The sequence below is a fragment of the Macaca mulatta genome, chromosome 1 (assembly GCF_049350105.2).
Source record: "Macaca mulatta isolate MMU2019108-1 chromosome 1, T2T-MMU8v2.0, whole genome shotgun sequence".
In the NCBI taxonomy this organism is placed as follows: domain Eukaryota; kingdom Metazoa; phylum Chordata; class Mammalia; order Primates; family Cercopithecidae; genus Macaca; species Macaca mulatta.
The window spans coordinates 189910853-189929684 of NC_133406.1; the positions used below are offsets into that span (position 1 = coordinate 189910853).

The window sequence follows — 18832 nt, forward strand, 5'->3', positions numbered from 1 at the left end:
GGGAATGAAAGAAGTGCCTACATACATTACATGGACTGTAAGGTGATATTAAGAACAAACTTATGCTAGTAAATTTACATGAAACTCTAAAAGGTTAGAAAAATTCTTTTAAAGGTAAAAGTTACCACATTCACAGAAGTAAAAAATTTGAATAGCTGTACGTCAAATACATAAATTGAATTGGCAATCAAAACCTTCTCACAAAAAGGGCCTGGCATGGTGGCTCATGCCTGTAATCCTAGCACTTTGGGAGGCCAAAGTGAGCAGATCACCTGAGGTCAGTGTTTGAGACCAGCCTGGCCAACAGGATGAGACTGTATCTCTACTAAAAATACAAAAGTTAGCCGGGCGTGGTGGCACGCACCTGTAGTCCCAGCTACTCAGGAGGCTGAGGCAGGAGAATCGCTTGAACCTGGGAGGCAGAGTTTGCGGTGAGCCAAGGTTGTGCCACTGCACTCCAGCCAGAGCAACAGAGTGAGACTCTGTCTCAAAAAACAAAAACAAAGACAAAACCTTCCCACAAAGAAAATCTGAAACGCTAGATGGCTTTACTGGTGAATTCTATCTAATATTTAAGGAAGAACTATTACCTGTCCTTTGCAAAAAAGAGATGAAACCTTGCCTCATTTATTTTATGAGGCTAGCATTAGCCTAATACCAAAATCAGACAGAGATTTTTACAGGAAGATATTTCTTATAACTATGGAGGGAGAAATCCTTTACAAAATAGTTGCAAACTGAATTCAATAGAATATAATAAAATATATAAATATGTTTATAATATACATCATAGCCAAGTAGGCCATGTGGGCTTGTTTAACAGCTTATAATCCATCAGCGTACTTCCCCATATTAGTATAGTAAATGAGAAAAAGCATTTGGCAATATTCAACACCCATTTCTTGTTAAAAAAGAAAAAACTAAACTTGGAGCAAAGTAGAAATATAAGGGAACTTTGTAAACTTGATAGAGGACATTGCTGAAGAACCTACAATAGTTGATAATGAAATACTAAATACTAAGTATTTCCCTCCTACAATCAAGAGCAGTGCTAGGGCCACTCAACACTATTCAACATTTCCGTTTCTTTCTTTTCTTTTTTTTTTTTTGAGATGGAGTCTCACTCTGTGGCCCAGGCTGGAGTGCAGTGGCACGATCTTGGCTCACTGCCACCTCTGCCTCCCGGGTTCAAGCAATTCTCCCGCCTCAGCCTCCTATGTAGCTGGGACTACAGGTGCGTGCCACATGCCCAGCAAATTTTTGTAGTTTTAGTAAAAACAGTTTCACCACGTTGGCCAGGCTGGTCTTGAACTCTTGACCTCGTGATCCACCCACCTCGGCCTCCCAAAGTGCTGGAATTACAGACGTGAGCCACTGCGCCCAGCCCACTATTCAGCATTTCATAGAAGATATGCAAATAGTCAATAAGCACATGAAAAGATGCTCAATGACATTAGTTACTATTAATCATTAGGGAATTTAAATTGAAACCACAATGAGAAACCACTTTATATCTGTTAGAATGGCTGAAATTAAAAAGACTTAAAATTTCAGTTGTCATCAGTGATACACTGGAACATTGGTGGGACGCAAGTTGGAACAATCATCTTGGAAAACACTTTGGCAGTTTTTATAGTTATATACTTGAGAAATAAACATGTTCACAAAAAGTTCACACAATAAAGTTCATAGCAGCTTTATTTATAATAGGGAAAAACAGAAATATCCCGTGTGTTCATCAGCTGGTGAATGGATGAACAAAGTATGCTATATTCATATGTATTAGTTATTTGTTGCTGTGCAATAAATTGCCCAAAATTTAGTGTCTTAAAAAAACAACCGCCTGGCACGGTGGCTTACACCTGTAATCCCAACACTTTGGGAGGCTGCGGCAGGCGGATCATATGGCCAGGAGTTCGAGACCGTCCTGGCCAACATGGTGAAACCCCATCTCTACTAAAAATACCAAAAATTAGCTGAGTGTGGTTGGGGGCGCCTGTAATCCCAAGTACTGGGGAGGCTGAGGCAGGAGAATCACTTGAACCTGGGAGGCAAAGGTTGCAGTGAGCCAAGATTGTACCACTGCACTCCAGCCTGGGCAACAGTGTGAGAATCCGTCTCAGAAAACAAAACAAAACAAAAAACAACCTTGTTATCTGACAGTTCGTATAGGTCAGGAAAGGGGCACACATGGTATTTTATGGATTGAAATCATTATGTCATCTCAAGGCTTGACTAACAAAGGATCTACCTTTGAGATCACTGGTGGTTGCTGGCAGGATTTCTTTTATGTGAGCTGTTGAATTGGGGGCCTCAGAGCAAGATGGAAGTCTCAGTCTTATGTAACCTAACTCATAAGTGACATCCCATAGCCTTTACTGTATTTTATTCTTTAGAGGCAAATATCTAGGTATCAGCCTACACTAAAGGGAGGGGATTATGAAGGGTATTAATACCAGGAGGTAGGGATCATTAGACGCCATTTCAGAAGCATCCTATCACAGCATATAACAGAATAGTACTCAGCAACAAAACAGAGCTATTTGTTTGTACACATACAAACATGGATAAATCTGGCCAGGTGTGGTGGGTCACACCTGTAATCCCAGCATTTTGAGAGGCCAAGGTGGGCAGATCACTTGAGGTCAGGAGTTTGAGACCAGCCTAGCCTGCATGGTTAACCCCCATCTCTACTAAAAATAGAAAAATTAGCTGGGTGTGGTGGGATGCACCTGTAGCCCAGCTACTTAGGAGGCAGAGGCAGGAGAATCACTTGAACCCAGGAGGCGGAGGTTGCAGTGGGCTGAGATCACGCCACTGCACTCCAGGCTGGGCAACAGAGAGAGACTGTTTCAAAAGAAAAAAAAAAAAAAAAAGAAAGAAAGGAAAGAAAAAGAATAAATCTCAAAAACATTACTCCAGACAAAGGAACCCAGACAAAACTAATCTTTAGGGTGAGAATGAGGATCAGTGGGGTAGGGGTAGGCTTTTGATCTAAGAATGTATGAGGAAACTTTTTGTGCTATGGGAAATGTTCTTCGTCTTGATTGTATGGTGGTTATAACCCTGTATATATTTGTCAAAACTCACGAGTGAATTTTATTGTATATAAATCATAATTAAGCTAATGTTTTAAATTCTTATTTTTCATGCTAATCTTCTCTGTATTGTTCCGATTTTAGTATATATGCTGCCAAAGCAAGCACTTAAGTTAATTTTTTAAATACAAAAGTATGCTATTGGATTCAGTGATTTGTTATTGATGACATCTGCCGGTTTGCACAATTTTTCAAGGAACGTGGCCCAGGGTGGGATACTGCAGTGGCAGTGCCATCTTGTGGTAAGATCTTTGGAGTTAGGCAGACACAAATACGAATTCTGGTTCTGAAACTTGCTACATTCTAGTACTTTGTTCCCCTGAATTATTTTGGATATCCTAAAAACAATAACTACTGTATTTTGAGAACCTATACTGCCCAGGTACTATGCTAGGCACTTATGTGTATGTTACCTTATTAATTGTAATAATAATAATACAACTCAAAATAACATTTTTTTAGTTCCTTAGAATGTATTAGGCACTCTGTAAAACATTTTTCATGAATTACATCACTTAATACAGCAACCCAATGAAGTATTGGTTCTACAGTTATTTCCACTTTAGAGAAGAAGAGATTGAGGCTGAGAATTTTTTTTTTTTTTTTTTTTTTTTTTGGAGACAGGTTCCCACTCTGTCATCAAGGATGGAGTGCAGTGGCAGTGATCATGGCTCACTGCAGCCTCCATCTCCTGGTCTCAAGCAGTTCTCCTGCCTCGGCCTTCTGAACAGCTGTGACTACAGGCATGTACCACCATGCCTAGCTAATTACTAAAAATTTTTTGTAGAGGTGGTGTCTTGTTATGTTGCTCAAGTTGGTCTCAAACTTCTGAGCTCAAGCTGTCCTTCTATCTTGGCCTCCAGAAGTGCTGGGATTATAGGCATGAGCCACCTTGCAATAGAGAATAATTTTTAAAATATGAGGAAATCAGGTTGCTGTCATGATTCCAGCTTTGTTTTCTATTCCTTTCTTTCTGTGGAACCAACGGCTGTTTGTCTTATGTGTTACCCAGGCTTTCTGCAAGAGTAACTGGGACTTTAAGTTAAAATCTCTTCTTGTTTTTCCTTTAAGAAACTTCTTTTAAGGCCTGAAGGCTCAGAGTGTTTTCAAGAGTTTAAGAAGGTGGTGTCAGGTCTTGGAGATTGGTTTCTGAGCACTGGACAGACTTGCAAATGCATGAGCTCAGTTCCAGACAGGTACAGCTCTAGAAATATCAACCTCAGCCACAAGCAAAAAGGCAATGTTTATATGTGTTTGGTATAAAAACTGTGACTTATTTTTCTACTCTTTTCATAAACAGAATGATTCTTTGTCAGCAGTGACATTTTTGAAGGCTGAGAATGGTTAAAATTTTGCTTCCACAACTACAGTGTTGAACCAGAATTGTTTTTATGATAATCGCTATCCATAGTGCTCACATAGGGATCTTTTTAAGGAAAGTTAAAAAGTGTCATTGAGACCATGAATAATTGTATTGTAGCATTGCTTACTTCGGTAGTTGTGTTCCCATAGAACTTGTATATCATAAGTTCTCCCCCCACTCTTCTTTTTCTTCATCAGCATGGAATTATTTTCCTTCTTTTAATATGTAATATAATCAGTCTTTTTGGTATTCATGTACTTACTATAAATGGAATTGAATTATATTTTAATCTGAAACTATAGACTAGCAGCAACCTAACATAAGCAGATATATGAAAGATAAGTACATTCCGATTCACTGATCTTTAAAATAGTGTAGTACCAGAAATCAGGTGATTAATTTATAAGTAGATTTGATTCCTGAAAAATAATTGTGGGGCACAGGGAAAATTGTGATTTCTCACTGTTTCTCATTAACATCCTGTCTATTTTTGCTTTTTTACCTTTCAGTCATTTTTCTTTTTTTTCGAAACAGAGTTTCACTCTTGTCGTCTAGGTGCAATGGCACCATCTCGGCTCACTACAGCCTCTGCCTCCCGGGTTCAAGCGATTCTCCCACCTCAGCCTCCTGAGTAGCTGGGATTACAGGCATGCGCCGCCACGCCCGGCTAATTTTTTGTATTTTTAGTAGAGACGGGGTTTTGCCATGTTGGGCAGGCTGGTCTCGAGCTCCTGACCTCAGGTGATCCGCCCGCCTTGGCGTCCCAAAGTGTTGGGATTATAGGCGTGAGCCACCATGCCCGGCATTTTTCTTTACTGTATAGAGTATCCTTCATTATTTTGGTTTGTCTGTCCTTCACAGACCAACTGTACTTCAAGTTTGATTTAAGTCTCATTTCTCTCACAAAGCCTTCTCTGGCTATTTGATACAACACATTTGTATTAGTCCGTTCTGGCAATGCTATAAGAAAATACTGGAGACTGGGTAACTTATAAAGAAGAAAGGTTTAATTGGTTCACATTTCTGCAGGCTGTACAGGAAGCATGGCAACATCTACTTCTGGGGAGGCTTCAGGGAGCTTTTACTCATGGTGGAAGGCAAAGCAGGAGCAGGCATCTTCACATTGCCAGAGCAAGAGGAAGAGAGAGAGAGGGGAGGTGGCACACACTTTTAAACACCCAGATCTCATGAGAACTGTATCACAAGAACAGCACCAGAGGAGGAAATTGTCACACATGATTCAGTCATCTCCTACCAGACTCCACCGCCAACACTTGGGATTATAATTTAACATGAGATTTGGGTGGGGATGCAAATCCAAACCGTATTGTTTCACCTGTGGCCCCTCCCAAATCTCATATTCTTCTCACCTTGCAAAATGCAGTCATCCCTTCTCAACAGTCCTCCAAAGTCTTAACTCATTCTGGCATTAGCTCAAAAGTCCAAAGTCTCATCTGGGACAAGGCTGGCCCCTTTCACCTGTGAGCCTGTAAAATCAAAAGCAGGTTACTTACTCCCAAGATACAATGGGGGTATAGGCATTGAGTAAATACTCCCATTCCAAAAGGGAGAAAATGGCCAAAAGAATGGGGCTATAGGCCTTGTGCAAGTTCGAAACCCAGCAGGGCAGTCATTAAATCTTAATGTTCCAAATCTGCTTTGACTCCATGTCTCATATCCAGGGTACAATGATGCAAGGGTTGGGCTTCCAAGGCCTTGGGCAGCTACACCCCTGTGGCTTGGAAGGGTTCAGCTTCCATGGCTGCTCTCAAGGACTGGTGTTGAGTGCCTGCAGCTTGTCTAGGTGCAAGGTATTTAGCGGATCTATCATTCCAGGGTCTGGATGATGGTGGCCCTCTTCTCACAGCTCCACCAAGCGGTGCCCCAAACGGAGACTCTGTGTGTGGGGGGGGCCAACCTCACATTTCTTCTCTGCACTGTCCTAGTAGAGGTTCTCCATGAGGGCTCTGCCCCTGCAGCAGGCTTCTGCCTGGACATCCAGGCTTTTCCATATAGCATCTGAAATCTATGCGGAGGCGCCATGCCTCAACTCTTGCATTCTGTGCACCTGCAGGCTTAACACCACATGGAAGCAGCGGCCCAAACGGTACCCAGGTTCCTTTGAGCCACGGCTGGAGTTAGAGCAGCCAGGATGCAGAAGCAGTGTCCTGAGGCTGCGCAGGGTGGTCAGGGTGGTGAGGCCCTGTTGTTTACCCACCTCATAGGCCTCTGGGCCTGTGATGGCAGGGGCTGCCATGAAGGTCTCTGAAATGCCTTTGAGGCCTTTTCTTCATTGTTTAGCTATCAGCACTTGACTGCTCTTTACTTATGCAAATTTCTACAGCCTGCTTGAATTTCTCCCCTGAAAATGGGCTTTTCTTTTCTACCACATAACTGGGCTACGAATTTTTCAAACTTTTACACTCTGCCTCCCTTTTAAATATAATTCATTGGCCGGGCTTGGTGGCTTATGCCTGTAATCCCAGCACTTTGGGAGGCCAAGGCAGGTGGATGACCTGAGGTTGGGAGTTTGAGACCAGCCTGACTAACATGAAAAACCCCATTTCTACTAAAAATACAAAACTAGCGAGGTGTTGTGGTGCATGCCTGTAATCCCAGCTACTCAGGAGGCTGAGGCAGGAGAATCGCTTGAACCCAGGAGGCAGAGGTTGTGATGAGCTGAGATCACGCCATTGCACTCCGGCCTGGGCAACAACAATGAAACTCCGTCTCAAAAAAATAAAAATTAAATTAAAAAAATATATATATGTGTTTGTTTCAGGTCATTTCTTTGCTCACACGTATGAGCATAGGATACTAGAAGCAGCCAGGCAACATCTTGAATGCTTTGTTCCTTAGACATTTTTTCCTCTAAATCCTAAGTCATCATTCTCAACTTCAAAGTCCCACAGATCTCTAGGCAGGGGCACAATGCCACCAGGTTCTTTGCTAACACATAACAAAAGTGATCTTTGCTCCAGTTCCCAATAAGTTCCTTATTTCCATCTGAGATCTCCTCAGCCTGGACTTCATTGTCCATATCACTGTCAGCATTTTGTTGACAACAATTTGATAAGTCTCTAGGAAGTTCCTAATTTTCCCTCATCTTCTTGTCTTCTGAGCTCTCCACACCCTTCCAGCCTCTGCCCATTACCCAGTTCCAGAGATGCTTCCACATTTTCAGATATCTTTATAGCAATGCCCTACTTTTCAGTAGCAATTCTGTTAGTTTTCGCACTGCTATAAAAAATACCCGAGACTGGACAATTTGTAAAGAAAAAGGGTTTAATTGGCTCACTGTTCCATAGGCTTTATAGGAAGCATGGCAACATCTGCTTCTGAGGAGGCCCAGAGAGCTTTTACTCGTGGCAGAAGGCAAAGTGGGAGCAGGCCAGAGCAGGAGGAAGAGAGAGAGAGGAAAGGTAGCACACACTTTTAAACAACCAGATCTCACGAGAACCCTCCCACAAGAACAGCATCAAAGAGGGAAATCAGCCCCCATGATGCAGTCACCTCCCATCAGGCCTCACCCCCAACACTGGGAATTACAATTTGACATGAGATTTGAGCAGGGCCACAAATTCAAACCATATCAACATTGTTTTTCTTTTCTGAAATTCTTGTTGCTTTTCTCTTTAACACAATTTAAATTGTCTCCTATATATTATTATCTGTATATTAGCTTTATTATTTTATTTTATTATTACTTTTTGAGGTGGGGTTTTTCTCTTGTCACCCAGGCTGGAGTGCAGTGGAACGATCTCAGCTCACTGCAACCTCTGCCTCCTGGGTTCAAGTGATTCTCCTGCCTCAGCCTCCTGAATAGCTGGGATTACAGGTGTGCGCCACCACACTTGGCTAATTTTTTTGTATTTTTAGTAGAGACAGGGTTTCAACAGAATTTCACCATGTTGGTCAGACCGGTCTTGAACTCTCGACCTCAGGTGATCTGCCCACCTTGGCCTCTCAAAGTGCTGGAATTACAGGCATGAGCAACCACACCCAGCCTAGCTTTATTTTTTAGTTTCATTAATGTATGCTATCTTTTGTCATCCTCAGATCCTAGGGCAAGATAAGGTAAATAATATTATTTCCCATTTTATAGATACAGAAATATTCATCAGACAAATGTGATTGACTGTACACTATATGCCACATATTAGTGTTAGCTCTGGATATGGACAAATGTTAACTGTGTTATTTTGTTAGTAATATTTGATCTTTTGTTATTTATACAGGAGAGATTAAACAGATTCTAGAAAATGAACTTCAGATACCTGTGTCCAAAATGCTGTTAAAAGGCTGGAAGACGGGAGATGTGGAAGACAGTGTGAGTTTTTTAATTACATAGAAATTAAGTTATGCCACTGATTAAATGATACGTAAAAATTGGTTTTTATTAATGTTGTTACATATGGCAGAAGTAGATTTGGCAATAGTAATTTAGTTTAAGGATTCAGCAAGTAGTGTTTTCTAAGCTAAAATATTTCATGATAAACCAATAACAATTGTAAATGAGTAGATTTGTAAATGAAAACAGTATATGGTATGTTTTTCCTATTTCTAACTTTTAAAGGAGTTTGGCCCTTTTTTGGGGAGCCTTTACCTTTTTTTCAAACCTCCTAGAGTATCAGAGAATGCCCTGGAATAATAATTTTCTGAGCAATTATATATTGGTCTGAAAGAAGTCACATGCAGTGTATACATTTATGTCAAGTATTGATTGTGGAACAAAGATAATAGGAAATTTTTTAAACTGAGAATTTAAATGATAAGAATGTTGTTTTCCTTGTTGACTTGGATAGTGGCAGGTGCATGGGATAAATTATATTTTAAGAATTTGCAGAGAGTGTTGCAATTTTAAGGAAATAATTGCTATTCTCAGGGTCCCAGTAGCAACCTCAGATATAAAATTTTTTACACTTTTTTTTGAGACAGAGTCTCGCTTTGTTGCCCATACTGGAGTGTAGTGGCACGATCTTCCCTCACTGCAACCTCTGCCTCCAGGATTCAAGCGATTCTTCTGCTTCAGCCTCCCGAGTAGCTGGGACTGCAGGCACATGCCACTATGCCCAGCTGATTTTTGCATTTTTAGTAGGCATGGGATTTCACCATGTTGGCCAGGCTGGTCTTGAACTCCCTCCTGACCTCATGATCTGCCTGCCTCGACCTTCCAAAGTGCTGAGATTATAGATGTGAGCCACCGCGCCTGGCCTTACACACTTTTTTTTCTTCCAGAGAGAGTGGAGAAAGAAGGAAAAAAAATGAGTTAGCTCTCAAGTTTTAGATGTTTGAAGTGGAAATAATTATTGAATGTTTTCACATTTGTTACTGGGTCATTTTAATGGCCAGGTATAAACTTAGAATCTTCAACTTTTGGCCGGGCGTGGTGGCTCACGCCTATAATCCTATCACTTTGGGAGGCCAAGGCAAGTGAATCACCTGAGGTCAGGAGTTCGAGACCATCCTGGCCAACATGGTAAAACCCCATCTCTACTAAAATTGCAAAAATTATCTGGGCGTGGTTGCGCACCCCTGTAATCCAAGCTACTCGGGAGACTGAGGTGGGAGAATTGCTTGAACCTGGGAGGTGGAGGCTGCCGTGAGCCAAGATCGTGCCACTGCACTCCAGCCTGGGCAACAGGGCGAGACCCTGTCTCAAAAAAAAAGGTAAATAAAAATAAAAAAAACTTCAACTTTTGGTTCAATTCTTCTTCATGAATGGCTTCTTGTAGTGATTGTGCCTATAAGTACTTATATGTGAGTTCATTTGAAATTTGGAGATGTTCTGAGTATTTCAGTGAGATATTTACAGGAATTTTGGGTTGGGAAGATATGGGTAAGTTTAGAAGTGCTGTATTAGGTGTCAGCAAACTTTTTCTGTACAAAGTCAGGTAGTAAATATTTTAGGCTTTGTGTGCCATGCAGCTACTTAATCACCGCTCTCTTAGTGGGAAAGCAGCCATAGACAATATGTGAAACATTGAGCGTAACTGTGTTTCAGTATGTTTATGGATGCAGAAATTTGAACTTTATGTAATTTCACATGCCATAAAATACTCTTTTGATTTATTTTCCAACTCTTAAAAAAAGTGAAAACCATTCTTAACTCACAGGCCATACAAAAACAGGCAGCAGGCTGGGTCTGACCCCCAGGCCATAGTTTGATATCCCCTGCTGTTGTATGGCCATTCTAATTGATGCATGGATTAAAACTTTTTAAAAGTGCTGACCGAGTAAATCAGCAACCTTGACAGAAAGAAAACACCAAAATGAATTCGTTTTCATAATTATATTATTTATTCATTCATTCATTGAGAAACCTGTGGGTTTGAATCGGTCAGCTGGGTGCAGTGGCTCATACCTGTAATCCCAACACTTTGGGAGGCTGAGTCAGACAGATCACTTGAGGCCAGTAGTCTGAGATCAGCCTGGACAACATGACAAAACCCTGTCTCTATTAAAAATATAAAAATTAGCTGGGCGTGGTGGTGCACACCTGTAGTCCCAGCTGCTCGGGAGGCTGAGGCACAAGAATCACTTGAACCTGGGAGGTAGAGGTTGCAGTGAGCTGAGATTGTGCCACTACACTCCATCATGGGCGAGAGAGCAAGAGTCTGTCTCCCCTACCCCCAATCCCCCCAAAATTTGAACACAGTCTTGGTTACAAATACTTTAATTTACTTCTTTCTTCTTTTTATGAGATGGGTTCTCACCCTGTTGCTTAGGTTGGAGTGCAGTGGTACAATCATGGCTCATTGCTGCCTTGACCTCCTAGACTCAAGTGATCCTTGTACCTCAGCCTTCTAAGTAGCTAGGACTATAGATGTGCACCACCACGCCTGGCTAATTTTTTTTTTTTTAAATTTTTGTAGAGACAGGGTCTTGCTATGTTTTCCAGACTGGTCTTGAATTCCTGGGCTCATGCAATCCTCCTGCCTTGACCTCCCAAAGTGCTGAGATTACAGGCATGAGCCGTGGCACCCAGCCTTAGTTACTTATTTCTATGTAGTCTTCGCTAGGAGATTTCTGCTATTCCCATGCCATTAATTTTCTGATTGCCTCCAAATTTATATTTCCAGCTCATACTTTTTTGAATTCACATATCCAAATTGGTAATTGACTTCTGTACTTGTGTATCTTATTAGTGTTTCAAACTTAACATGTTTAAAATGGAACTCTTGATTTTCCCTCCTATGCCATATCTCTACCAATCTTCCCCCAATAAGTGGCAGAACGATTATAGCCACCACTGAATCAAAAAATTTGGCCATCCGTCTTTTCTCATTTCTTACAGCACCTAATCCTTTGGTAAATTCTATAGATTCAATCTCTAAAATGTATCTCAACCATGGCCACTTTTTAGTATTTAAATTGCAACTGCTTAATTCAGGCCATGACCATCTCTTGTCTGGAGCAATATGGTAACTTCATTGTTGTTGTCTCAGCTTCCTTTCAGTGTTTCTTCCAATGCGTTCTCCACACAGCACTCAGAGTGATCTTTTAAAAACATAAATTGAATTATATCACTCTCTCATTAAAACATAGCTTTTTTGTTACATTTCGAATAAAATTCAGACTACTCACAATAGTTTAAAAAGTATTGTATTACCCCATTCTCACCTTTACAACATCATCTTGAGCCTTTCTTACTCTCACTTTCCGTGCTGCAGCCACAGAAACCTTTTTTGAAATATTTTAATAGGCTCAAGCTCTTTACATCTTTGTCTGACAGATGCTATTCAGCTGCCTGGAATGCTTTACCTCCCATTCTTCACATGGGTGGCTCTTTTTCATAATTCAAGTCTCAGCTTAAGGTTACCTTCTCCAACAGGCTTCTGTATCTAATTTGGTCCCATTCCAGCATTCTCCATCACACCAGTATTAATAGAGGGACCATATCTGTTTCTTTCATCATCGTATATTTAATACCTGGCATAACACACCTGAAATAAATGTTTATGGGATGAATGCATGAGTAAATGACTTAAGGAAAGTATCCATTTTATTTAATCTTGCCATATGTGGTTTGATGGGAAAGATTTAATAGAAAATCTTTGGATAGTGGCATGGGAAAAGAACAATAATGACTTGATCAAATGGCAAGCATTTACCAATAATTCGCAGAGTAAAACAATGAAAGATAAAAAGAGAAAAATAATTTGTGTGTGAGTGTGTTGTAATGTTTGCATGTTAACTCTATAGAGATAACTCATCAATTTCAAAAGGATATCACATATTTGACATAAAGTTTCAGGATATCCATGTCTCCTGGCAGATTGTAAAGTTACAGGTAATTGCCTAATGCAGTGTTTTTTTCAAACCATGGACCATAAACCATTAGTGGATTGAGAAGTTAATTGAGTGGGTTATAGTCAACATCATTAAACAAAAACAAAAACAAAAAAATGGAAGAAGAAAGAAATGAAAAAAGAGAAATATAATACAATAGGAAATGCCATAGTGTATTTCATATAATAAGGGTAATTATGTATTTATTTTCATTTAACAGATAACTAGTATGAGTCAAGAATAAGTCTCAATACCTTTGGATTAAGACTGCACACTTAATAAGCTGGGTCCTCTCATGGAGGAGTTAAGAATAAGTTTCTTATGTTCCATGCTTGTGTTAAGATTGCCCCTCCCCAGGAAGGAATATATTATTTCTTTATATATTCTCATGGTTTGTTTCCTTCACCTTTAAGTTTTTGCTCAAATGTCACATTCTCCAAGTGAGACCCACCTTCATCACCCTGTTCAAAATTGCCAAGCTCCCCAACCCCACATTCTTTATCCCCCCTTCCCTGCTTTATTTTTAGTCAAAAAATTGTCACCTTCAACATTCAACTATACAGGGTTACTTGTTTTATTTATTCCTACTCAAATGTAAGCTCCCTAAGATCAGAGAATTTTATTTTAGGCTATTCTGTTCAATGCTGTATTCTCAGTGGCTAGAGTAGTCCTGGTACAGAGTAGGTGGCTCAATAAATATCTGTTGAATAAGTGCATTTCCTGGCTTATGATGTAAAGGTGTACAATGTATTTCTTAGTGTGTATTGCTGTCAAGAAAAGTTTGAAGTACTTCAGCAAGTTTTTACCTTCCGGTTAGTAGTTTGAAATATATGTGAGTTTTCTGCAAAGAAATTTAGTGAATGAAATTTTCTATGCATATCAAGATAGTAGGTCATATGTAGTCCAATAGTAATTTATTAATTCCAGAGAGAGAGAGCTTTAACAAAAAAGATATCTGGAGTAAAAGATATCTAGGTAACACTAGAGCCCTCATCCAAGTTACTTAACCTCTTAGGCTATATAGCTTCCCATCTATAAAATCATTGACTTGAGGTGCTCTCAGTGATCTTTTCAAGGTCTAATGATCTCTGAAAACCTGTATTACCAATTTTTGCTATGATGACCCTGAAACGAAGTATATATTAGTTGCAAGGATCTACTACTTCAGTGAAAAAGTAATTGAGTCCCAACTGTGTTCTTATCTATTTGTATTGCTTCATGAGCTGAAGAGTTTGTATATTAACATTCAGGTTTATGCTAGTTTATTTTATATATGTATATGAGTGTATATATACATATATACATATATAAACACACATATATGTACACACACAGATACATATGTATATACACACATATATGTATACATATACATATATAAAATAAACTAACATAAACCTGAATGTTGTATACATATAATGTATATAGGTATACAACCATATTCCCATATATAATATATGTATATATTATATATATGGGCAATAAGATTACTTGGATTCAGTAGTTCGTTTGCATTAGCCTATTTAGGAAATTATCAAAAGATGAAAAAATCGAACTACAAAATTAACAATTTTTCAAGAATTGTAGGAAAAATCAGTAATGAGTAATCAACATTCATTTTTTGCTTTATTTTTTCTTTTTCAGACGGTCCTAAAATCGCTACACTTGCCAAAAAACAACAGTCTTTATGTCCTTACACCAGATTTGCCACCACCTTCATCATCTAGTCATTCTGGGTAAGTTGTTTATATTTCCTGGAAACCTGAAATGAAAAACTCAGTTGTTAAAATTGCTTTAAGTTGTATATTAACCTCAAAATTAAATCAAATGCAAGTCTTGTTGAAACTTGACCCTACCAATTACTATGAAGTATATCAGGTTTGAAACAATTTGGTCTGGATAGTTTGTTTTAATGGTATAATCTTCTTATACCACTTTAAAATATTTAGCAGAACTGCAGTATAATTATTAAAAATTGTCAAAATGGTACTTCTTTGACTGAAGGGAAAGGATTCAAGTTGGAAGGAAGAGAAAGTATAAATGGAGTTCCAGTGTCTCTCATTGCTAAAGAAGACATACCTTTGAGGAAGATTCATTGAGCTCTGCAGAGTAAATCTTGAAAAACAGTAACATATATATATATATATATATGTGTGTGTGTATATATATATCTATATATATATATATTTTTTTTTTTTTGAAACGGAGTTTCACACTTGTTGCCCAGGCTGAGGTGTAATGGTGCGATCTTAGCTCACCACAACCTCTGCCTCCCGAGTTCAAGCGATTCTCCTTCCTCAGCCTCCCGAGTAGCTGGGATTACAGGCATGTGCCACCACGCCCGGCTAATTTTGTATTTTTGGTAGAGATGGGGTTTCTCCATGTTCGTTGGGCTGGTCTTGAACTCGCGACCTCAGGTGATCCGCCCACCTCGGCCTCCCAAAGTGCTGGGATTACAGGCATGAGCCACTGTGACTGGCGATATAAATTTTTTATTAAGGTTTTCTCTCTATTTGGAATAAAGGGTCTCATTGTTTTTTCAGTTTTCACAGTGGAACTGAATACATTTATACAATGATCACATGATTTTAATTTTTAATTATACATTATGTTTTTAATTGTTTAATGAAGCAAACTGACCTGTAGTGGATGATTATGCTAGTGATAAGATAATAATTTTTAGCCGGGCGCGGTGGCTCAAGCCTGTAATCCCAGCACTTTGGGAGGCTGAGACGGGCGGATCACAAGGTCGGGAGATCGAGACCATCCTGGCTAACACGGTGAAACCCTGTCTCTACTAAAAAATACAAAAAACTAGCCGGGCGAGGTGGTGGGCGCCTGTGGTCCCAGCTACTCCGGAGGCTGAGGCAGGAGAATGGCGTAAACCCGGGAGGCGGAGCTTGCAGTGAGCTGAGATCCGGCCACTGCACTCCAGCCTGGGCGACAGAGCCAGACTCAGTCTCAAAAAAAAAAAAAAGATAATAATTTTTATGAGGAATCTTTTCATACAGTATTATTCCAGAACTATGTTTAAGTTATTTTTAGGTTTTCTGTTGTTGATACAAATTTTTCTCTTTTAAATACAACAACTTGGTGTTTTTTTGTGGTAGGGAGACCTGTGTCCCTAAATTTTGAATATTGTCAAGCTTTCCCCCCACCACTTAGCAAATATCTTGATTTTTAGGTAGATAGTAGCAAAAATAAAATTAAATTTGGCTTTACTGAAGTAGAAATCACTGAACTGAAAAGTTAAATCTTGTGTAGTTGTATTTGCTGGTCTATTAATAGTTTGTTTTGGGTTAAGAATTTAAAGAGTTCTTGGATTGCTCTTTATCTTCTATGTTTAGACCATATGTTAACAGAAAGTGGAATTTGCACACAGTTACAAAATCACAAACTACAAACTTTTAGTCCATGTGTTTATAATAATGTTGATGTAAACCTCAGATGAGATTAAGTTAAAGAGTTATAGGTGTGGTTCTGTATCTAGTCAGGTAGAACATTATTTTATAGGTTAGCTAACAAAGTGTAATCACTGTCATAAAATATGTAATCCACATAATTAAAAGCAGACAGGAGATATCATTGTTTATAATCTATTGCTTTCCAGTAGCATGATTAAATGGATTTATCAAAATGTCTTCCTGGGCTAATGGAAATGTTCTTCATTGCCGTGTAGTTGACCTTAGTTTGATTGCCAGTCACTCACTCCCTAGGCAAGCAGGAGTCTACAGTGCTGCTGAAATGCAGCGTTTATTGGAGAATGAGTACTTTAGCATTAAAGTATCCTTCTCTAGTTGGCTTTGTGGATTTTTACCAAGTTAGAATGATTCTTTTCTTGTATTGGAAAAATAAGAAAGAGAGAAAAATTCAAAGGTGAACAAAAAACGTAGTGGGAGGAGGGACAAATGGAGACTCCTGCTAATGTAAAAGTCATGTTAATGTACTTTTGATTAAAACATAACTTAAAAGCCAGAGTTTACATCTTGTAGTATGTTTATTCAATATATCTTTCTATAACACTAGAGATTTTTAAAATAACATACATCTTGAAAGCTGACTTCATGGGAGACAGTTTAAAAAACAAAACAAAATCCATGCAGAACCTTAAAAGCTGATGGTAATAATTATTTTATTAATAAGTTATGAGTTTTATTTCGTGACTCATCAAATAAAAATATTTTGACCTTTTTTTTTCTTTTTTTGGAGACAGAGTTTCGCTCTTGTTGCCTACGCTGAAGTACAATGGCATGACTCAGCTCACTGCAACCTCTGCCTCCTGGGTTCAAGCGATTCTCCTTTCTCAGCCTCCTGAGTAGCTGGGATTACAGGTGCCCACCAGTACGCCTGGCTAATTTTTGCTATTTTTAGTAGAGATGGGGTTTCACCATGTTGGGCAGGCTGGTCTCAAACCCCTACCTCAGGTGATCCTCCCGCCTCGGCCTCCCAAAGTGCTGGGATTACAGGCGTGAGCCACTGTGCCCGGCCACTTGACATCTTAACTATATAGTAGAATCAAACAATATCCTAGTAAGTTATATAGCATATCATATTATCAAAAATGGTAGACAGATAAACTTGCTTTGTACTAGACTTCATAATGAATTAAACTGATTTGCTTTTGCAGAATTTTGTTATAATTGATGGATTCTTAGAAACTGATTTGTAATTTGTAACCTAATTTATAATCTAAAAAGGAGAAAAAAGGTAATTATGGTTCTAAGTGTTATATTTGGAAATTGGCAAATGAATATAGCAACTCTGTAATTGGTAGAGTAAAATGGGAAGGCTTATGTATATATTCTTACATTTGCATATATTATCTCACTTATAATTCTTAAGAATTTGCATGAAATTTCAGGGTGTGAATTCACTCTTAGTTACAGTATATTATTAATCCTTTAACATAATGTAGATATAAAATAACATGTTGGCCGGGCACGGTGGCTCATGCCTGTAACCCCAGCACTTTGGGACGCTGAGGTGGGAGGATCACTTGACTGTAGGAGTTTGAGACCAGCCTGGAGAACATAGCGAGACTGTATCACTACAAACAATTTTTATGAAATAGACGGGTGTTGTGGCACACACTTATAGTCCTAGCTACTCAGGAGGCTGAGGCAGGAGAATTGCTTGAGCCCGAGAGTTCGAGGTTACAGTGAGCTGTGATCATGCCACTGTATTTCAGCCTGGGCAGCAGAGCAAGACCCTGTCTCAAAATAAATAAAATAAAATAATTATTAAATTGTTCACTGACAAAACATCCCACTCTTAAGTTTTGTTAAAGAAGTATAGATACCAGAGGGGGCATGGGGGGTTCGGAAAGAGCTTGGAGGAATAGATTGCAAATGGGCACAGGGAAACTTTTGGAAGTGATGAATATGTTCATTATCTTGGTTTTGGTGATTGTTTCATAGGTGCATGCACATAAATATTACCATATATGCTGTGCCTTACATATTCACTGTATTTCAATAAAGCTGTTTTTTGTTAAAAAAAAAAAAAAAAGAAGTATAGATACAGAAAACTGTATCTCAAACCATGTCCTATTAAAAAACAAAACAAAAAAACTTCGTAACTTGATTTTACTGCCACTAGGGGGTGCCTGGTAATTTAGTCTTGTATTAACATGTAATTTCTTTCTAGGGGAAGAAATGGTATAAACCAAGAGCAGCAAAATTACCGTATGAGTGCCTATACTTGTAAACTGAATGTTTGTAAAGTAAATTATGTGTTTCAGAAAACAGAATTTCAAGCTTTCTGAGAATTGAAGAGCAAACTCTTAATCATAATCTTTATAACAGCTGAAAAGCATTTTAAGCCCTTTTCAAAAAGAAATCAGATTTCACTAATTAATTGAAAGGGTGAAGCAGTACTCCAGTGGCCTCTATGATACAACAGTAAATTATATTATAAATCACAGTAAAATTAGAAAGGAGAAAACAAACTATTAATTATACTGTTTCACATTATTATAGGAAAGATTCAGTCCATCAAAGACTTATTGATTACTTACTAAATAAAAACAAGCTGTGTCCTCAAGTAGCCTGTAACCTATTTATTAAGATGATTAGGCCTT

At 38.9% G+C, this 18832-nt stretch overlaps 1 protein-coding gene across 5 annotated transcripts in view; it reads left to right on the top strand.

Annotated features, from left to right (window-relative positions):
• The window catches only part of FAF1 (Fas associated factor 1), a 518996-nt gene that overhangs the window by 212084 nt on the left and 288080 nt on the right, over positions 1-18832 (top strand). For all 5 annotated transcript variants that reach the window (XM_077993853.1, XM_077993852.1, XM_077993856.1 and 2 more), the window contains 2 exon segments: positions 8700-8791; positions 14398-14489. In XM_077993853.1, coding sequence (XP_077849979.1) covers positions 8700-8791; positions 14398-14489 — 184 coding nt within the window.